Source organism: Scyliorhinus torazame, chromosome 1 (assembly GCF_047496885.1).
Source record: "Scyliorhinus torazame isolate Kashiwa2021f chromosome 1, sScyTor2.1, whole genome shotgun sequence".
Lineage (NCBI taxonomy): Eukaryota > Metazoa > Chordata > Chondrichthyes > Carcharhiniformes > Scyliorhinidae > Scyliorhinus > Scyliorhinus torazame.
The window spans coordinates 423,529,694-423,551,848 of NC_092707.1; the positions used below are offsets into that span (position 1 = coordinate 423,529,694).

Genomic DNA, 22,155 nt, shown 5'->3' on the forward strand with positions numbered 1-22,155 from the left:
TACGGCGAGGGCGGGGGTTACGGCGTGGGCGGGGGTTACGGCGAGGGCGGGGGTTACAGCGAGAGCGTGGGTTACAGCGAGGGCGGCGCTGTGGGTTACGGCGAGGGCGGGTGTTACGGCGAGGGCGTGGGTTACGGCGGGAGCGTGGGTTATGGCGAGGGCAGGGGCGTGGGTTACGGCGGGGGCGTGGGTAACGGCGAGGGCGGGGGTTACGGCGAGGGTGGGGGTTACGGCGAGGACGGGGGCGTGGGTTACGGCGGGGGCGTGGGTAACGGCGAGGGCAGGGGTTACGGCGAGGGCGGGGGTTACGGCGAGGGCGGGGGTTACGGCAAGGGTGGGCGTTACGGCGAGGGCGGGGGTTACGGCGGGGGCGGGGCCTACGGCGAGGGCGGGGGTTACGGCGAGGGCGGGGGTTACGGCGAGGGCGGGGGTTACGGCGTGGGCGGGGGTTACGGCGAGGGCGTGGGTTACGGCGAGGGCGGGGGTTACGGCGAGGGCGGGGGTTACGGCGCGAGTATGGGTTACGGCGAGGGTGGGGGTTACGGCGAGGGCGTGGGTTACGGCGAGGGCGTGGGTTACGGCGAGGGCGGGGGTTACGGCGCGAGTATGGGTTACGGCGAGGGCGGGGGTTACGGCGAGGGCGGGGGTTACGGCGAGGGCGGGGGTTACGGCGAGGGTGTGAGTTACGGCGAGGGCGGGGGTTACGGCGAGGGCGGGGGTTACAGCGAGGGCGGGGGTTACGGCGAGGGCGGGGGTTACGGCGAGGGCGGGGGTTACGGCGAGGGCGGGGGTTACGGCGATGGCGTGGGTTACGGCGAGGGCGGGGGTTACGGCGAGGGCGGGGGTTACGGCGATGGCGTGGGTTACGGCGAGGCCGGGGGTTACGGCGATGGCGGGGGTTACGGCGAGGGCGGGGGTTACGGCAAGGGCGGGGGTTACGGCAAGGGCGGGGGTTATGGCGAGGGCGGGGGTTACGGCGATGGCGTGGGTTACGGCGATGGCGTGGGTTATGGCGAGGGCGGGGGTTATGGCGAGGGGAGGGGTTACGGCGAGGGCGTGGATTACGGCGAGGGCGGGGGTTACGGCGAGGGCGGGGGTTACGGCAAGGGCGGGGGTTACGGCGAGGGCGGGGGTGTGGGTTACGGCGAGGGCGGGGGTTACGGCGAGGCCGGGGGTTACGGCGAGGGCGGGGGTGTGGGTTACGGCGAGGGCGGGAGTTACGGCGAGGGCGTGGGTTACTGTGAGGCCGTGGGTTACGGGGAGGGCGTGGGTTACGGGGAGGGCGTGGGTTACGGCGAGGGCGTGGGTTACGGCAAGGGCGGGGGTGTGGGTTACGGCGAGGGCGGGAGTTACGGCGAGGGCGTGGGTTACGGCGAGGGCGTGGGTTACGGCGAGGGCGTGGGTTACGGCGAGGGCGGGGGTTACGGCGAGTGCGGGGGTTACGGCGAGGGCGGGGGTTACGGCGGGGGCGGGCATTACGGCGGGGGTGTGGGTTACGGCGAGGGCGTGGGGGTGGGTTACGGCGAGGGCGTGGGTTACGGCGGGGGGGGGTGGGTTACGGCGAGGGCGGGGGTTACGGCGAGGGCGTGGGTTACGGCGAGGGCGTGGGTTACGGCGAGGGCGTGGGTTACGGCGAGGGCGGGGGTTACGGCGAGGGCGGGGGTTACGGCGAGGGCGGGGGTTACGGCGAGGGCGGAGGTTACGGCGAGGACGGGGGTGTGGGTTACGGCGTGGGCGGGGGTTACGGCGAGGGCGGGGGTTACGGCGAGGGCGGGGGTTACGGCGAGGGCGGGGGTTACGGCGAGGGCGGGGTTACGGCGAGGGCGTGGGTTACAGCGAGGGCGGGGGTGTGGGTTACGGCGAGGGCGGGGGTTACGGCGAGGGCGGTGGTTACGGCGAGGGCGTGGGTTACGGCGAGGGTGTGGGTTACGGCGAGGGCGTGGGTTACGGCGAGGGCGGGGGCGTGGGTTACGGCGGGGGCGTGGGTTACGGCGAGGGCGGGGGTTACGGCGAGGGCGTGGGTTACGGCGAGGGCGGGGGTTACGGCGAGGGCGGGGTTTACGGCGAGGGCGTGGGTTACGGCGAGGGCGGGGGTTACGGCGAGGGCGGGGGTTACGGCGAGGGCGGAGGTTACGGCGAGGACGGGGGTGTGGGTTACGGCGAGGGCGGGGGTTACAGCGAGGGCGTGGGTTACGGCGAGGGAGGGGGTTACGGCGAGGGCGGGGGTTACGGCGTGGGCGGGGGTTACGGCGAGGGCGGGGGTTACAGCGAGAGCGTGGGTTACAGCGAGGGCGGCGCTGTGGGTTACGGCGAGGGCGGGTGTTACGGCGAGGGCGTGGGTTACGGCGGGAGCGTGGGTTATGGCGAGGGCAGGGGCGTGGGTTACGGCGGGGGCGTGGGTAACGGCGAGGGCGGGGGTTACGGCGAGGGCGGGGGTTACGGCGAGGACGGGGGCGTGGGTTACGGCGGGGGCGTGGGTAACGGCGAGGGCAGGGGTTACGGCGAGGGCGGGGGTTACGGCGAGGGCGGGGGTTACGGCAAGGGTGGGCGTTACGGCGAGGGCGGGGGTTACGGCGGGGGCGGGGCCTACGGCGAGGGCGGGGGTTACGGCGAGGGCGGGGGTTACGGCGAGGGCGGGGGTTACGGCGTGGGCGGGGGTTACGGCGAGGGCGTGGGTTACGGCGAGGGCGGGGGTTACGGCGAGGGCGGGGGTTACGGCGAGGGCGGGGGTTACGGCGAGGGCGGGGGTTACGGCGAGGGCGGGGGTTACGGCGAGGGCGTGGGTTACAGCGAGGGCGGGGGTGTGGGTTACGGCGAGGGCGGGGGTTACAGCGAGGGCGTGGGTTACGGCGAGGGAGGGGGTTACGGCGAGGGCGGGGGTTACGGCGTGGGCGGGGGTTACGGTGAGGGCGGGGGTTACAGCGAGAGCGTGGGTTACAGCGAGGGCGGCGCTGTGGGTTACGGCGAGGGCGGGTGTTACGGCGAGGGCGTGGGTTACGGCGGGAGCGTGGGTTATGGCGAGGGCAGGGGCGTGGGTTACGGCGGGGGGCGTGGGTAACGGCGAGGGCGGGGGTTACGGCGAGGGCGGGGGTTACGGCGAGGACGGGGGCGTGGGTTACGGCGGGGGCGTGGGTAACGGCGAGGGCAGGGGTTACGGCGAGGGCGGGGGTTACGGCGAGGGCGGGGGTTACGGCAAGGGTGGGCGTTACGGCGAGGGCGGGGGTTACGGCGGGGGCGGGGCCTACGGCGAGGGCGGGGGTTACGGCGAGGGCGGGGGTTACGGCGAGGGCGGGGGTTACGGCGTGGGCGGGGGTTACGGCGAGGGCGTGGGTTACGGCGAGGGCGGGGGTTACGGCGAGGGCGGGGGTTACGGCGAGGGCGGGGGTTACGGCGAGGGCGGGGGTTACGGCGAGGGCGGGGGTTACGGCGAGGGCGGGGGTTACGGCGAGGGCGGGGGTTACGGCGAGGGCGGAGTTTACGGCGATGGCGTGGGTTACGGCGAGGGCGGGGGTTACGGCGAGGGCGGGGGTTACGGCGAGGGCGGGGGTTACGGCGAGGGCGGGGGTTACGGCGTGGGCGGGGGTTACGGCGAGGGCGTGGATTACGGCGAGGGCGGGGGTTACGGCGAGGGCGTGGGTTACGGCGAATGCGTGGGTTACGGCGAGGGCGTGGGTTACGGCGCGAGTATGGGTTATGGCGAGGGCGGGGGTTATGGCGAGGGCGGGGGTTATGGCGAGGGCGGGGGTTACGGCGAGGGCGGGGGTTACGGCGAGGGCGGGGGTTACGGCGAGGGTGGGGGTTACGGCGAGGGCGGGGGTTACGGCGAGGGTGGGGGTTACGGCGAGGGCGGGGGTTACGGCGAGGGCGGGGGTTACGGCGAGGGCGGGGGTTACGGCGAGGGCGTGGGTTACGGCGAGGGCGTGGGTTACGGCGAGGGCAGGGGTTACGGCGAGGGCGTGGGTTACGGCGAGGGCAGGGGTTACGGCGAGGGTGGGCGTTACGGCGAGGGCGGGGGTTACGGCGGGGGCGGGGCCTACGGCGAGGGCGGGGGTTACGGCGAGGGCGGGGGTTACGGCGAGGGCGGGGGTTACGGCGTGGGCGGGGGTTACGGCGAGGGCGTGGATTACGGCGAGGGCGGGGGTTACGGCGAGGGCGGGGGTTACGGCGAGGGCGTGGGTTACGGCGAGGCCGGGGGTTACGGCGAGGGCGTGGGTTACGGCGAGGGCGTGGGTTACGGCGAGGGCGGGGGTTACGGCGAGGGCGTGGGTTACGGCGAGGGCGTGGGTTACGGCGAGGGCGGGGGTTACGGCGAGGGCGGGGGTTACGGCGAGGGCGTGGGTTACGGCGAGGGCGGGGGTTACGGCGAGGGCGGGGGTTACGGCGAGGGCGGGGGTTACGGCGAGGGCGGGGTTTACGGCGAGGGTGGGGGTTACGGCGCGAGTATGGGTTACGGCGAGGGCGTGGGTTACGGCGAGGGCGTGGGTTACGGCGAGGGCGGGGGTTACGGCGAGGGTGTGGGTTACGGCGAGGGTGTGGGTTACGGCGAGGGCGTGGGTTACGGCGAGGGCGGGGGTTACGGCGAGGGCGGGGGTTACGGCGAGGGTGTGAGTTACGGCGAGGGCGGGGGTTACGGCGAGGGCGGGGGTTACGGCGAGGGCGGGGGTTACGGCGAGGGCGGGGGTTACGGCGAGGGCGGGGGTTACGGCGAGGGCGGGGGTTACGGCGAGGGCGGGGGTTACGGCGAGGGCGGGGGTTACGGCGAGGGCGGGGGTTACGGCGCGAGTATGGGTTACGGCGAGGGCGGGGGTTACGGCGCGAGTATGGGTTACGGCGAGGGTGGGGGTTACGGCGAGGGCGGGGGTTACGGCGAGGGCGGGGGTTACGGCGAGGGCGGGGGTTACGGCGAGGGCGGGGGTTACGGCGAGGGCGGGGGTTACGGCGAGGGCGGGGGTTACGGCGAGGGCGGGGGTTACGGCGAGGGCGGGGGTTACGGCGAGGGCGGGGGTTACGGCGAGGGCGGGGGTTACGGCGAGGGCGGGGGTTACGGCGAGGGTGTGAGTTACGGCGAGGGCGGGGGTTACGGCGAGGGCGGGGGTTACGGCGAGGGCGGGGGTTACGGCGAGGGCGGGGGTTACGGCGAGGGCGGGGGTTACGGCGATGGCGTGGGTTACGGCGAGGGCGTGGGTTACGGCGAGGGCGGGGGTTACGGCGAGGGCGGGGGTTATGGCGATGGCGTGGGTTACGGCGAGGCCGGGGGTTACGGCGATGGCGTGGGTTACGGCGATGGCGTGGGTTATGGCGAGAGCGGGGGTTACGGCAAGGGCGGGGGTTACGGCGAGGGCGGGGGTTACGGCGAGGGCGGGGGTTACGGCGAGGGCGGGGGTTACGGCGAGGGCGGGGGTTACGGCGAGGGCGGGGGTTACGGCGAGGGCGTGGGTTATGGCGAGGGCGGGGGTTACGGCGATGGCGGGGGTTACGGCGATGGCGTGGGTTATGGCGAGGGCGGGGCTTACGGCGATGGCGTGGGTTATGGCGAGGGCGGGGGTTACGGCGATGGCGTGGGTTATGGCGAGGGCGGGGGTTACGGCGATGGCGGGGGTTACGGCGATGGCGTGGGTTATGGCGAGGGCGGGGGTTACGGCGATGGCGGGGGTTACGGCGAGGGCGGGGGTTACGGCGATGGCGTGGGTTATGGCGAGGGCGGGGGTTACGGCGATGGCGGGGGTTACGGCGAGGGCGGGGGTTATGGCGAGGGCGGGGGTTACGGCGCGTGTGTGGGTTATGGCGAGGGCGGGGGTTACGGCGCGTGTGTGGGTTATGGCGAGGGCGGGGGTTATGGCGAGGGCGGGGGTTATGGCGAGGGCGGGGGTTACGGCGAGGGCGGGGGTTATGGCGAGGGCGGGGGTTACGGCGCGTGTGTGGGTTATGGCGAGGGCGGGGGTTACGGCGAGGGCGGGGGTTATGGCGAGGGCGGGGGTTACGGCGAGGGCGGGGGTTACGGCGAGGGCGGGGGTTACGGCGAGGGCGGGGGTTATGGCGAGGGCGGGGGTTACGGCGCGTGTGTGGGTTATGGCGAGGGCGGGGGTTATGGCGAGGGCGGGGGTTATGGCGAGGGCGGGGGTTATGGCGAGGGCGGGGGTTACGGCGAGGGCGGGGGTTATGGCGAGGGCGGGGGTTACGGCGCGTGTGTGGGTTATGGCGAGGGCGGGGGTTATGGCGAGGGCGGGGGTTATGGCGAGGGCGGGGGTTATGGCGAGGGCGGGGGTTATGGCGAGGGCGGGGGTTACGGCGAGGGCGGGGGTTATGGCGAGGGCGGGGGTTATGGCGAGGGCGGGGGTTACGGCGAGGGCGGGGGTTACGGCGAGGGCGGGGGTTACGGCGAGGGCGGGGGTTATGGCGAGGGCGGGGGTTATGGCGAGGGCGGGGGTTACGGCGAGGGCGGGGGTTACGGCGAGGGGGTGGGTTACGGCGAGGGCGGGGGTTACGGCGAGGGCGGGGGTTACGGCGAGGGCGGGGGTTACGGCGATGGCGTGGGTTACGGCGAGGGCGGGGGTTATGGCGAGGGCGGGGGTTATGGCGAGGGCGGGGGTTATGGCGAGGGCGGGGGTTATGGCGAGGGCGGGGGTTATGGCGAGGGCGGGGGTTATGGCGAGGGCGGGGGTTATGGCGAGGGCGGGGGTTACGGCGAGGGCGGGGGTTATGGCGAGGGCGGGGGTTACGGCGAGGGTGTGGGTTATGGCGAGGGCGGGGGTTACGGCGAGGGTGTGGGTTACGGCGAGGGTGTGGGTTATGGCGAGGGCGGGGGTTATGGCGAGGGCGGGGGTTACGGCGAGGGCGGGGGTTACGGCGAGGGCGGGGGTTACGGCGCGAGTATGGGTTACGGCGCGAGTGTGTGTTACGGCGAGGGCGTGGGTTACGGCGAGGGCGGGGGTTACGGCGAGGGCGTGGGTTACGGCGAGGGCGGGGGTTACGGCGCGAGTGTGGGTTACGGCGAGGGCGGGGGTTACGGCGAGGGCGGGGGTTACGGCGAGGGCGGGGGTTACGGCGAGGGCGGGGGTTACGGCGTGGGCGGGGGTTACGGCGTGGGCGGGGGTTACGGCGAGGGCGGGGGTTACGGCGTGGGCGGGGGTTACGGCGAGGGCGGGGGTTACGGCGAGGGCGGGGGTTACGGCGAGGGCGGGGGTTACGGCGTGGGCGGGGGTTACGGCGAGGGCGTGAGTTACGTCGAGGGCGGGGGTTACGGCGAGGGCGTGGGTTACGGCGAGGGCGGGGGTTACGGCGAGGGCGGGGGTTACGGCGAGGGCGGGGGTTACGGCGAGGGCGTGAGTTACGTCGAGGGCGGGGGTTACGGCGAGGGCGGGGGTTACGGCGAGGGCGGGGGTTACGGCGAGGGCGGGGGTTACGGCGAGGGCGGGGGTTACGGCGAGGGCGGGGGTTACGGCGAGGGCGGGGGTTACGGCGAGGGCGGGGGTTACGGCGAGGGCGGGGGTTACGGCGAGGGCGTGGGTTACGGCGAAGGCGGGGGTTACGGCGCGGGGGCGTGGGTTACGGCGAGGGCGTGGGTTACGGCGAGGGCGGGGGTTACGGCGAGGGCGGGGGTTACGGCGCGAGTATGGGTTACGGCGAGGGTGGGGGTTACGGCGAGGGCGTGGGTTACGGCGAGGGCGGGAGTTACGGCGCGAGTATGGGTTACGGCGAGGGCGTGGGTTACGGCGAGGGCGGGAGTTACGGCGCGAGTATGGGTTACGGCGAGGGCGTGGGTTACGGCGAGGGCGGGGGTGTGGGTTATGGCGAGGGCGGGGGTTACGGCGAGGGCGGGGGTGTGGGTTACGGCGAGGGCGGGAGTTACGGCGAGGGCGTGGGTTATGGCGGGGGCGTGGGTTACGGGGAGGGCGTGGGTTACGGCGAGGGCGGGGGTTAAGGCGAGTGCGGGGGTTACGGGGAGGGCGTGGGTTATGGCGGGGGCGTGGGTTACGGCGAGGGCGGGGGTTACGGCGAGGGCGGGGGTTACGGGGAGGGCGTGGGTTACGGCGAGGGCGGGGGTTACGGGGAGGGCGTGGGTTACGGCGAGGGCGTGGGTTATGGCGGGGGCGTGGGTTACGGCGAGGGCGGGGGTTACGGGGAGGGCGTGGGTTACGGCGAGGGCGTGGGTTACGGGGAGGGCGTGGGTTACGGCGAGGGCGTGGGTTACGGCAAGGGCGGGGGTGTGGGTTACGGCGAGGGCGGGAGTTACGGCGAGGGCGTGGATTACGGCGAGGGCGTGGGTTACGGCGAGGGCGTGGGTTACGGCGAGGGCGGGGGTTAAGGCGAGTGCGGGGGTTACGGCGAGGGCGGGGGTTACGGCGGGGGCGGGCATTACGGCGGGGGTGTGGGTTACGGCGAGGGCGTGGGGGTGGGTTACGGCGAGGGCGTGGGTTACGGCGGGGGGGTGGGTTACGGCGAGGGCGTGGGTTACAGCGAGGGCGGGGGTTACGGCGAGGGCGGGGGTTGCGGCGAGGGCGGGGGTTACGGCGAGGGCGGAGGTTACGGCGAGGACGGGGGTGTGGGTTACGGCGTGGGCGGGGGTTACGGCGAGGGCGGGGGTTACGGCGAGGGCGTGGGTTATGGCGAGGGCGGGGGTTATGGCGAGGGCGGGGTTACGGCGAGGGCGTGGGTTACAGCGAGGGCGGGGGTGTGGGTTACGGCGAGGGCGGTGGTTACGGCGATGGCGTGGGTTACGGCGAGGGCGTGGGTTACGGCGAGGGCGTGGGTTACGGCGAGGGCGGGGGCGTGGGTTATGGCGGGGGCGTGGGTTACGGCGAGGGCGGGGGTTACGGCGAGGGCGTGGGTTACGGTGAGAGCGGGGGTTACGGCGAGGGCGGGGTTTACGGCGAGGGTGTGGGTTACGGCGAGGGCGGGGGTTACGGCGAGGGCGGGGGTTACGGCGAGGGCGGAGGTTACGGCGAGGGCGTGGGTTACGGCGAGGGCGGGGGTTGCGGCGAGGGCGGGGGTTACGGCGAGGGCGGGGGTTACGGCGAGGGCGTGGGATACAGCGAGGGCGGGGGTGTGCGTTACGGCGAGGGCGGGGGTTACAGCGAGGGCGTGGGTTACGGCGAGGGAGGGGGTTACGGCGAGGGCGGGGGTTACGGCGAGGGCGTGGGTTACGGCGAGGGCGGGGGTTACGGCGAGGGCGGGGGTTACGGCGATGGTGGGGGTTACGGAGTGGGTTACGGCGAGGGCGTGGGTTACGGCGAGGGCGTGGGTTACGGCGAGGGCGGGGGTTACGGCGAGGGCGGGGGTTACGGCGAGGGCGGGGGTTACGGCGAGGGCGGGGTTACGGCGCGAGTGTGGGTTATGGCGAGGGCGTGGGTTACGGCGAGGGCGTTGGTTACGGCGAGGGCGGGGGTTACGGCGAGGGCGGGGGTTACGGCGAGGGCGGGGGTTACGGCGCGAGTTTGGGTTACGGCGAGGGTTACGGCGGGGGTGAGAGCGCGGGTTTAGATGAGGTCGCGGGTTATGGTGAGGATCATGTTATGGGTGGTTTGGTAAGGGTTACGGCGAGGGCGTGGGTTACGGCGAGGACGGGGGTGTGGGTTACGGCGAGGGCAGGGGTTACGGCGAGGGCGGGGGTACGGCGAGGGCGGGGGTTACGGCGAGGGCGGAGGTTACGGCGAGGACGGGGGTGTGGGTTACGGCGAGGGCGGGGGTTACGGCGAGGGCGGGGGTTACGGCGAGGGCGGGTGTTACGGCGAGGGCGGGGGTTACGGCGAGGGCGGAGGTTACGGCGAGGACGGGGGTGTGGGTTACGGCGAGGGCGGGGGTTACGGCGAGGGCGGGGATTACGGCGAGGGCGTGGGTTACGGCGAGGGCGGGGGTTACGGCAAGGGCGGGGGTTACGGCGAGGGCGGGGGTTACAGCGAGGGCGTTGGTTACGGCGAGGGCGGGGTTACGGCGAGGACGGGGGTGTGGGTTACGGCGAGGGCGGGGGTTACGGCGAGGGCGGGGGTTACGGCGAGGGCGGGGGTTACGGCGAGGGCGGGGGTTACGGCGAGGGCGGGGGTTACGGCGAGGGCGGGGGTTACGGCGAGGGCGGGGGTTACGGCGAGGGCGGGGGTTACGACGAGGGTGGGGGTTACGGCGAGGGCGGCGGTGTGGGTTACGGCGAGGGCGGGGGTTACGGCGAGGGCGGGGGTTACGGCGAGGGCGGGGGTTACGGCTAGGGCGGGGGTTACGGCGAGGGCGGCGGTGTGGGTTACGGCGAGGGCGGGGGTTACGGCGAGGGCGGGGGTTACGGCGAGGGCGGGGGTTACGGCGAGGGCGGGGGTTACGGCGAGGGCGGGAGTTACGGCGAGGGCGGGGGTTACGGCGAGGGCGGGGGTTACGACGAGGGCGGGGGTTACGGCGAGGGCGGGGGTTACTGTGAGGCCGTGGGTTACGGGGAGGGCGTGGGTTACGGCGAGGGTGGGGGTGTGGGTTACGGCGCGAGTGTGGGTTACGACGCGAGTGTGGGTTACGACGAGGGCGTGGGTTACGGCGAGGGCGTGGGCTACGGCGAGGGCGTGGGTTACGGCGAGGGCGGGGGTGTGGGTTACGGCGCGAGTGTGGGTTACGACGCGAGTGTGGGTTACGACGAGGGCGTGGGTTACGGCGAGGGCGTGGGCTACGGCGAGGGCGGGGGTTACGGCGAGGGCGGGGTTTATGGCGAGGGCGGGGGTTACGGCGAGGGCGGGGGTTACGGCGAGGGCGAGGTTACGGCGAGGACGGGGGTTACGGCGAGGGCGGGGGTTATGGCGAGGGCGGGGGTTACGGCGAGGGCGGGGTTTACGGCGAGGGCGGGGGTTACGGCGAGGGCGGGGGTTACGGCGAGGGCGGAGGTTACGGCGAGGACGGGGGTGTGGGTTACGGCGAGGGCGGGGGTTACGGCGAGGGTGGGGGTTACGGCGAGGGCGTGGGTTACGGCGAGGGCGGGGGTTATGGCGAGGGCGGGGTTTACGGCGAGGGCGGGGGTTACGGCGAGGGCGGGGGTTACGGCGAGGGCGGGGGTTACGGCGAGGGTGTGGGTTACAGCGAGGGCGGGGGTGTGGGTTACGGCGAGGGCGGGGGTTACGGCGAGGGCGTGGGTTACGGCGAGGGCGTGGGTTACGGCGAGGGCGTGGGTTACGGCGAGGGTGTGGGTTACGGCGCGAGTGTAGGTTACGACGAGGGCGTGGGTTACGGCGAGGGCGTGGGTTACGGCGAGGGCGTGGGTTACGGCGAGGGCGGGGGTTACGGCGGGGGTTACGGCGAGGGCGGGGGTTACGGCGAGGGTGGGGGTTACGGCGAGGGCGGGGGTTACGGCGAGGGCGGGGGTTACGGCGAGGGCGGGGGTTTCGGCGAGGTCGGGGGTTACGACGAGGGCGGGGGTTACGGCGAGGGCGGGGTTACGGCACGAGTGTGGGTTACGGCGAGGGCGGGGGTTACGGCGAGGGCGGGGGTTACGGTGAGGGCGGGGGTTACGGCGAGGGCGGGGTTTACGGCGAGGGCGGGGGTTACGGCGAGGGCGTGGGTTACGGCGAGTGCGTGGGTTACGGCGAGGGCGGGGGTTACGGCGGGGGTTACGGCGAGGGCGGGGGTTACGGCGAGGGTGGGGGTTACGGCGAGGGCGGGGGTTACGGCGAGGGCGGGGGTTACGGCGAGGGCGGGGGTTTCGGCGAGGGCGGGGGTTACGACGAGGGCGGGGGTTACGGCGAGGGCGGGGTTACGGCACGAGTGTGGGTTACGGCGAGGGCGGGGGTTACGGCGAGGGCGGGGGTTACGGTGAGGGCGGGGGTTACGGCGAGGGCGGGGTTTACGGCGAGGGCGGGGGTTACGGCGAGGGCGGGGGTTACGGCGAGGGCGGGGGTTACGGCGAGGGCGTGGGTTACGGCGGGGTTTACGGCGGGGGTTACGGCGGGGGTGAGAGCGCGGGTTACGTCGAGGGCGGGGGTTACGGCGAGGGCGGGGGTTACGGCGAGGGCGGGGGTTACGGTGCGAGTTTGGGTTACGGCGGGGGTTACGGCGGGGTTTACGGTGGGGATTACGGCGGGGGTGAGAGCGCGGGTTTAGATGAGGTCGCGGGTTATGGTGAGGATCATGTTATGGGTGGTTTGGGAAGGGTTAGGCTGTTGGTTTTGCTGGAGGGGAGAGCTCTGCTGGGGGTTATAACTTGCACATTTTGGTGAATAAGTTGTTCTGCTAACTGTTTTTCCTGATCTGGCGCTGAGCTGTTGAGTAATGTTGGGATTTTCTTTCCAAGCTGAGCTGTCTGCACGGTTACCGAGATTCATCGAACGCAAACTTCACCGAGAGCAGCAGGAACTGCCTGAAACAGCCGAAATATTACAGCTGCATCGCCGTCCTGGCGCTCATCGCTACCACCGTGTTGGTACAGGTTAGCCACATGGTGAAGGTGTTCCTGATGCTCGTCATCAGTGCTGGTTGTGGCTTGGTCAGTATCCTGGGCTGGAGGGACGTCTATGACGAATATGACCGAGAGAGATTTAAAGAATTTCAGTAAGTGGATGGAACGATCAGAAATATTCGGGCTGAGGTTTGAAAGAGAATTATTTCTGCAGCTATCAGCTTCCCCTGTATTGCGGAGCGAGATTGTTGGGGTGCAACGCTCCGAGAGATTGGGGAACATGGCTGTTTTGACTGTTGCACATTCAGACTTCAAGAAATGGCGTAACAGTGAAACTCAGCAAGGCGGGCGGGGTGGGGGGCAGACATGCGGGGGGAGGGGGGGGGCGTGAGGCGGGGGGGGGGTGCCCGTGAGGCAGAGGCGGGGTCACAATCTGATGAGAGCTTACAAGTTGGATAGATTCAGGATCTGACATTTCCCTGTTCCATGTACCCGAGAGATAGAGAGCTGGATCCTCAACAGCACGGGGTTAGATACAGAGTAAAGCTCCCTCTACACTGTCCCCATCAAACACTCCCAGAACAGGTACAGCACGGTGTTAGATACAGAGCAAAGCTCCCTCTACACTGTCCCCATCAAACACTCCCAGGCCAGGTACAGCACGGGGTTAGATACAGAGTAAAGCTCCCTCTACACTGTCCCCATCAAACACTCCCAGGACAGGTACAGCACGGGGTTAGATACAGAGTAAAGCTCCCTCTACACTGTCCCATCAAACACTCCCAGGACAGGTACAGCACGGGGTTAGATACAGAGTAAAGCTCCCACTACACTGTCCTCCATCAAACACTCCCAGGACAGGTACAGCACGGGGTTAGATACAGAGTAAAGCTCCCTCTACACTGTCCCCATCAAACACTCCCAGGACAGGTACAGCACGGGGTTAGATACAGAGTAAAGCACCCTCTACACTGTCCCATCAAACACTCCCAGGACTGGTAGAGCACGGGTTAGATACAGAGTCCAGGATGTCTCCGAACGGGTAGAGGGAATCCTGAAGGGGGAGGGCAAACAGGCAGAGGTCGTTGTACATATTGGTACTAACGACATAGGCAGGAAGGGGCATGAGGTCCTGCAGCAGGAGTTCAGGGAGCTAGGCAGAAAGTTAAAAGACAGGACCTCGAGGGTTGTAATCTCGGGATTACTCCCTGTGCCACGTGCCAGTGAGGCTAGAAATAGGAAGATAGAGCAGACAAACACGTGGCTAAACAGCTGGTGTAGGAGGGAGGGTTTCTGTTATCTGGACCACTGGGAGCTCTTCCGGGGCAGGTGTGACCTGTATAAGATGGACGGGTTGCATCTAAACCGGAGAGGCATAAATATCCTGGCCGCGAGGTTTGCTAGTGTCACACGGGAGGGTTTAAACTAGTATGGCAGGGGGGTGGGTACGGGAGCAATAGGTCAGAAGGTGAGAGCATTGAGGGAGAACTAGGGAATAGGGACAGTGTGGCTCTGAGGCAGAGCAGACGGGGAAAAGTTGCTGAACACAGCGGGTCTGGTGGCCTGAAGTGCATATGTTTTAATGCAAGGAGCATTACGGGTAAGGCAGATGAACTTAGAGCTTGGATTACTACTTGGAACTATGATGTTGTTGCCATTACAGAGACCTGGTTGAGGGAAGGGCAGGATTGGCAGCTAAACGTTCCAGGATTTAGATGTTTCAGGCGGGATAGAGGGGGATGTAAAAGGGGAGGCGGAGTTGCGCTACTTGTTCGGGAGAATATCACAGCTATACTGCGAGAGGACACCTCAGAGGGCAGTGAGGCTATATGGGTAGAGATCAGGAATAAGAAGGGTGCAGTCACAATGTTGGGGGTATACTACAGGCCTCCCAACAGCCAGCGGGAGATAGAGGAGCAGATAGGTAGACAGATTTTGGAAAAGAGTAAAAACAACAGGGTTGTGGTGATGGGAGACTTCAACTTCCCCAATATTGACTGGGACTCACTTAGTGCCAGGGGCTTAGACGGGGCGGAGTTTGTAAGGAGCATCCGGGAGGGCTTCTTAAAACAATATGTAAACAGTCCAACTAGGGAAGGGGCGGTACTGGACCTGGTATTGGGGAATGAGCCCGGCCAGGTGGTAGATGTTTCAGTAGGGGAGCATTTTGGTAACAGTGACCACAATTCAGTAAGTTTTAAAGTACTGGTGGACAAGGATAAGAGTGGTCCGAGGATGAATGTGCTAAATTGGGGGAAGGCTAATTATAACAATATTAGGCGGGAACTGAAGAACATAGATTGGGGGCGGATGTTTGAGGGCAAATCAACATCTGACATGTGGGAGGCTTTCAAGTGTCAGTTGAAAGGAATACAGGACAGGCATGTTCCTGTGAGGAAGAAAGATAAATACGGCAATTTTCGGGAACCTTGGATGACGAGTGATATTGTAGGCCTCGTCAAAAAGAAAAAGGAGGCATTTGTCAGGGCTAAAAGGCTGGGAACAGACGAAGCCTGTGTGGCATATAAGGAAAGTAGGAAGGAACTTAAGCAAGGAGTCAGGAGGGCTAGAAGGGGTCATGAAAAGTCATTGGCAAATAGGGTTAAGGAAAATCCCAAGGCTTTTTACACGTACATAAAAAGCAAGAGGGTAGCCAGGGAAAGGGTTGGCCCACTGAAGGATAGGCAAGGGAATCTATGTGTGGAGCCAGATGAAATGGGCGAGGTACTAAATGAATACTTTGCATCAGTATTCACCAAAGAGAAGGAATTGGTAGATGTTGAGTCTGGAGAAGGGGGTGTAGATAGCCTGGGTCACATTGTGATCCAAAAAGACGAGGTGTTGGGTGTCTTAAAAAATATTAAGGTAGATAAGTCCCCAGGGCCTGATGGGATCTACCCCAGAATACTGAAGGAGGCTGGAGAGGAAATTGCTGAGGCCTTGACAGAAATCTTTGGATCCTCGCTGTCTTCAGGGGATGTCCCGGAGGACTGGAGAATAGCCAATGTTGTTCCTCTGTTTAAGAAGGGTAGCAAGGATAATCCCGGGAACTACAGGCCGGTGAGCCTTACTTCAGTGGTAGGGAAATTACTGGAGAGAATGAGCCAGGATCTACTCCCATTTGGAAGCAAATGGACGTATTAGTGAGAGGCAGCACGGTTTTGTGAAGGGGAGGTCGTGTCTCACTAACTTGATAAGAGTTTTTCGAGGAGGTCACTAAGATGATTGATGCAGGTAGGGCAGTAGATGTTGTCTATATGGACTTCAGTAAGGCCTTTGACAAGGTCCCTCATGGTAGACTAGTACAAAAGGTGAAGTCACACGGGATCAGGGGTGAACTGGCAAGGTGGATACAGAACTGGCTAGGCCATAGAAGGCAGAGGGTAGCAATGGAGGGATGCTTTTCTAATTGGAGGGCTGTGACCAGTGGTGTTCCACAGGGATCAGTGCTGGGACCTTTGCTGTTTGTAGTATATATAAATGATTTGGAGGAAAATGTAACTGGTCTGATTAGTAAGTTTGCAGACGACACAAAGGTTGGTGGAATTGCGGATAGGGATGAGGACTGTCTGAGGATACAGCAGGATTTAGATTGTCTGGAGACTTGGGCGGAGAGATGGCAGATGGAGTTTAATCCGGACAAATGTGAGGTAATGCATTTTGGAAGGGCTAATGCAGGTAGGGAATATACAGTGAATGGTAGAACCCTCAAGAGTATTGAAAGTCAAAGAGATCGAGGAGTACAGGTCCACAGGTCATTGAAAGGGGCAACACAGGTGGAGAAGGTAGTCAAGAAGGCATACGGCATGCTTGCCTTCATTGGCCGGGGCATTGAGTATAAGAATTGGCAAGTCATGTTGCAGCTGTATAGAACCTTAGTTAGGCCACACTTGGAGTATAGTGTTCAATTCTGGTCGCCACTCTACCAGAAGGATGTGAAGGCTTTAGAGAGGGTGCAGAAGAGATTTACCAGAATGTTGCCTGGTATGGAGGGCATAAGCTATGAGGAGCGATTGAATAAACTCGGTTTGTTCTCACTGGAACGAAGGAGGTTGAGGGGAGACCTGATAGAGGTATACAAAATTATGAGGGGCATAGACAGAGTGGATAGTCAGAGGCTTTTCCCCAGGGTAGAGGGGTCAATTACTAGGGGGCATAGGTTTAAGGTGAGAGGGGCAAGGTTTAGAGTAGATGTACGAGGCAAGTTTTTTACGCAGAGGGTAGTGGGTGCCTGGAACTTGCTACCGGAGGAGGTAGTGGAAGCAGGGACGATAGGGACATTTAAGGGGCATCTTGACAAATATATGAATAGGATGGGAATAGAAGGATACGGACCCAGGAAGTGTAGAAGATTGTAGTTGAGTCGGGCAGCATGGTCGGCACAGGCTTGGAGGGCCGAAGGGCCTGTTCCTGTGCTGTACATTTCTTTGTTCTTTTTTGTTTGTGTAAAGCTCCCTCTACACTGTCCCCATCAAACACTCCCAGGACAGGTACAGCACGGGGTTAGATACAGAGTAAAGCTCCCACTACACTGTCCCCATCAAACACTCCCAGGACAGGTACAGCACGGGGTTAGATACAGAGTAAAGCACCCTCTACACTGTCCCATCAAACACTCCCAGGACAGGTAGAGCACGGGTTAGATACAGAGTAAAGCTCCCTCTACACTGTCCCCATCAAACAGTCCCAGGACAGGTACAGCACGGGGTTAGATACAGAGTAAAGCTCCCTCTACACTGTCCCCATCAAATACGCCTGGACAGGGACAGCACGGGGTTAGATACAGAGTAAAGCTCCCTCTACACTGTCCCCATCAAACACTCCCAAGACAGGTGCAGCACGGGGTTAGATACAGAGTAAAGCTCCCTCTACACTGTCCCCATCAAACACTCCCAGGACAGGTACAGCACAGGGTTAGATACAGAGTAAAGCTCCCTCTGCACATCCCCATCAAACACTCCCAGGACAGGTACAGCACGGGGTTAGATACAGAGTAAAGCTCCCTCTGCACTGTCCCCATCAAACACTCCCAGGACAGGTACAGCACAGAGTTAGATGCAGAGTAAAGCTCCCTCTACACTGTCCCCATCAAACACTCCCAGGACAGGTACAGCACGGGGTTAGATACAGAGTAAAGCTCCCTCTTCACTGTCCCTTCAAACACTCCCAGGACAGGTACAGCACGGGGTTAGACGCAGAGTAAAGCGCCCTCTACACTGTCCCCATCAAACACTCCCAGGTCAGGTACAGCACATGGTTAGATACAGAGTAAAGCTCCCTCTACACTGTCCCCATCAAACACTCCCAGGACAGGTACAGCATGGGGTTATATACAGAGTAAATCTCCCTCTGCACTGTCCCCATCAAACACTCCCAGGACCGGTACAGCACGGGGTTAGATTCAGAGTAAATCTCCCACTACACTGTCACCATCAAACACTCCCAGGACCGGTACAGCACGGGGTTAGATACAGAGTAAAGCTCCCTCTACAGTGTCCCCATCAAACACTCCCAGGACAGGTACAGCACGGGGTTAGATACAGAGTAAAGCTCCCTCTGCACTGTCCCCATCAAACACTCCCAGGACAGGTACAGCACAGGGTTAGATACAGAGTAAAGCTCCCTCTACACTGTCCCCATCAAACACTCCCAGGACAGGTACAGCACGGGGTTAGATACAGAGTAAAGCTCCCTCTACACTGCCCCATCAAACACTCCCAGGACAGGTAGAGCACGGGTTAGATACAGAATAAAGCTCCCTCTACACTGTCCCCATCAAACAGTCCCAGGACAGGTACAGCACGGGGTTAGATACAGAGTAAAGCTCCCTCTACACTGTCCCCATCAAACAGTCCCAGGACAGGTACAGCACGGGGTTAGATACAGAGTAAAGCTCCCTCTACACTGTCCCCATCAAACACTCCCAGGACAGGTACAGCACAGGGTTAGATACAGAGTAAAGCTCCCTCTACACTGTCCCCATCAAACACTCCCAGGACAGGTACAGCACGGGGTTAGATACAGAGTAAAGCTCCCTCTACACTGTCCCCATCAAACACTCCCAGGACAGGTACAGCACAGGGTTAGATACAGAGTAAAGCTCCCTCTACACTGTCCCCATCAAACATTCCCAGGACAGGTACAGCACGGGGTTAGATACAGAGTAAAGCTCCCTCTACACTGTCCCCATCAAACACTCCCAGGACAGGTACAGCACGGCGTTAGATACAGAGTAAAGCTCCCTCTACACTGTCCTCATCAATTACGCCTGGACAGGGACAGCACGGGGTTAGATACAGAGTAAAGCTCCCTCTACACTGTCCCCATCAAACACTCCCAGGACAGGTACAGCACGGGGTTAGATACAGAGTAAAGCTCCCTCTACACTGTCCCCATCAAACACTCCCAGGACAGGTACAGCACAGGGTTAGATACAGAGTAAAGCTCCCTCTACACTGTCCCCATCAAACATTCCCAGGACAGGTACAGCACGGGGTTAGATACAGAGTAAAGCTCCCTCTACACTGTCCCCATCAAACAGTCCCAGGACAGTTACAGCACGGGGTTAGATACAGAGTAAAACTCCCTCTACACTGTCCTCATCAATTACGCCTGGACAGGGACAGCACGGGGTTAGATACAGAGTAAAGCTCCCTCTACACTGTCCCCATCAAACACTCCCAAGACAGGTGCAGCACGGGGTTAGATACAGAGGAAAGCTCCCTCGACACTGTCCCCATCAAACACTCCTAGGACAGGTACAGCACAGGGTTAGATACAGTGTAAAGTTCCCTCGACAGTGTCCCCATCAAACACTCCCAGGACCGGTACAGCACGGGGTTAGATACAGAGTAAAGCTCCCTCTGCACTGTCCCCATCAAACACTCCCAGGACAGGTACAGCACAGGGTTAGATACAGTGTAAAGTTCCCTCTACAGTGTCCCCATCAAACACTCCCAGGACAGGTACAGCACGGGGTTAGATACAGAGTAAAGCTCCCTCTGCACTGTCCCCATCAAACACTCCCAGGACAGGTACAGCACAGAGTTAGATGCAGAGTAAAGCTCCCTCTACACTGTCCCCATCAAACACTCCCAGGACAGGTACAGCACGGGGTTAGATACAGAGTAAAGCTCCCTCTACACTGTCCCTTCAAACACTCCCAGGACAGGTACAGCACGGGGTTAGACACAGAGTAAAGCTCCCTCTACACTGTCCCCATCAAACACTCCCAGGTCAGGTACAGCACATGGTTAGATACAGAGTAAAGCTCCCTCTACACTGTCCCCATCAAACACTCCCAGGACAGGTGCAGCATGGGGTTATATACAGAGTAAATCTCCCTCTACACTGTCCCCATCAAACACTCCCAGGACAGGTACAGCACGGGGTTAGATTCAGAGTAAAGCTCCCTCTACACTGTCCCCATCAAACACTCCCAGGACAGGTACAGCACGGGGTTAGATACAGAGTAAAGCTCCCTCTACACTGTCCCCATCAAACACTCCCAGGACAGGGACAGCACGGGGTTAGATACAGAGTAAAGCTCCCTCTACACTGTCCCCATCAAACACTCCCAAGACAGGTGCAGCACGGGGTTAGATACAGAGGAAAGCCCCCTCGACACTGTCCCCATCAAACACTCCCAGGACAGGTACAGCACAGGGTTAGATACAGTGTAAAGTTCCCTCGACAGTGTCCCCATCAAACACTCCCAGGACCGGTACAGCACGGGGTTAGATACAGAGTAAAGCTCCCTCTGCACTGTCCCCATCAAACACTCCCAGGACAGGTACAGCACAGGGTTAGATACAGTGTAAAGTTCCCTCTACAGTGTCCCCATCAAACACTCCCAGGACAGGTACAGCACGGGGTTAGATACAGAGTAAAGCTCCCTCTGCACTGTCCCCATCAAACACTCCCAGGACAGGTACAGCACAGAGTTAGATGCAGAGTAAAGCTCCCTCTACACTGTCCCCATCAAACACTCCCAGGACAGGTACAGCACGGGGTTAGATACAGAGTAAAGCTCCCTCTACACTGTCCCTTCAAACACTCCCAGGACAGGTACAGCACGGGGTTAGACACAGAGTAAAGCTCCCTCTACACTGTCCCCATCAAACACTCCCAGGTCAGGTACAGCACATGGTTAGATACAGAGTAAAGCTCCCTCTACACTGTCCCCATCAAACACTCCCAGGACAGGTGCAGCATGGGGTTATATACAGAGTAAATCTCCCTCTACACTGTCCCCATCAAACACTCCCAGGACAGGTACAGCACGGGGTTAGATTCAGAGTAAAGCTCCCTCTACACTGTCCCCATCAAACACTCCCAGGACAGGTACAGCACGGGGTTAGATACAGAGTAAAGCTCCCTCTACACTGTCCCCATCAAACACTCCCAGGACAGGGACAGCACGGGGTTAGATACAGAGTAAAGCTCCCTCTACACTGTCCCCATCAAACACTCCCAAGACAGGTGCAGCACGGGGTTAGATACAGAGGAAAGCCCCCTCGACACTGTCCCCATCAAACACTCCCAGGACAGGTACAGCACAGGGTTAGATACAGTGTAAAGTTCCCTCGACAGTGTCCCCATCAAACACTCCCAGGACCGGTACAGCACGGGGTTAGATACAGAGTAAAGCTCCCTCTGCACTGTCCCCATCAAACACTCCCAGGACAGGTACAGCACAGGGTTAGATACAGTGTAAAGTTCCCTCTACAGTGTCCCCATCAAACACTCCCAGGACAGGTACAGCACGGGGTTAGATACAGAGTAAAGCTCCCTCTGCACTGTCCCCATCAAACACTCCCAGGACAGGTACAGCACAGAGTTAGATGCAGAGTAAAGCTCCCTCTACACTGTCCCCATCAAACACTCCCAGGACAGGTACAGCACGGGGTTAGATACAGAGTAAAGCTCCCTCTACACTGTCCCTTCAAACACTCCCAGGACAGGTACAGCACGGGGTTAGACACAGAGTAAAGCTCCCTCTACACTGTCCCCATCAAACACTCCCAGGTCAGGTACAGCACATGGTTAGATACAGAGTAAAGCTCCCTCTACACTGTCCCCATCAAACACTCCCAGGACAGGTGCAGCATGGGGTTATATACAGAGTAAATCTCCCTCTACACTGTCCCCATCAAACACTCCCAGGACAGGTACAGCACGGGGTTAGATTCAGAGTAAATCTCCCACTACACTGTCCCCATCAAACACTCCCAGGACCGGTACAGCACGGGGTTAGATACAGAGTAAAGCTCCCTCTACAGTGTCCCCATCAAACACTCCCAGGACAGGTACAGCACGGGGGTAGATACAGAGTAAAGCTCCCTCTGCACTGTCCCCATCAAACACTCCCAGGACAGGTACAGCACAGGGTTAGATACAGAGTAAAGCTCCCTCTACACTGTCCCCATCAAACACTCCCAGGACAGGTACAGCACGGGGTTAGATACAGAGTAAAGCTCCCTCTACACTGTCCCCATCAAACACTCCCAGGACAGGTACAGCAGGGCGTTAGATACAGAGTAAAGCTCCCTCTACACTGTCCCCATCAAACACTCCCTGGACAGGTACAGAACGGGGTTAGATACAGAGTAAAGCTCCCTCTACACTGTCCCCATCAAACACTCCCAGGACAGGTACAGCACGGGGTTAGATACAGAGTAAAGCTCCCTCTACACTGTCCCCATCAAACACTCCCAGGACAGGTACAGAACGGGGTTAGATACAGAGTAAAGCTCCCTCTACACTGTCCCCATCAAACACTCCCAGGACATGTACAG

The 22,155-nt window shown here is 63.2% G+C and overlaps 1 protein-coding gene across 3 annotated transcripts in view; it reads left to right on the forward strand.

The window, feature by feature from the left end:
- The window catches only part of adcy3a (adenylate cyclase 3a), a 459,057-nt gene that overhangs the window by 292,372 nt on the left and 144,530 nt on the right, over positions 1-22,155 (forward strand). For all 3 annotated transcript variants that reach the window (XM_072515495.1, XM_072515496.1, XM_072515491.1), the window contains one exon: positions 12,254-12,510. In XM_072515495.1, coding sequence (XP_072371596.1) covers positions 12,254-12,510 — 257 coding nt within the window. The remainder of the gene's footprint in view (positions 1-12,253; positions 12,511-22,155) is intronic.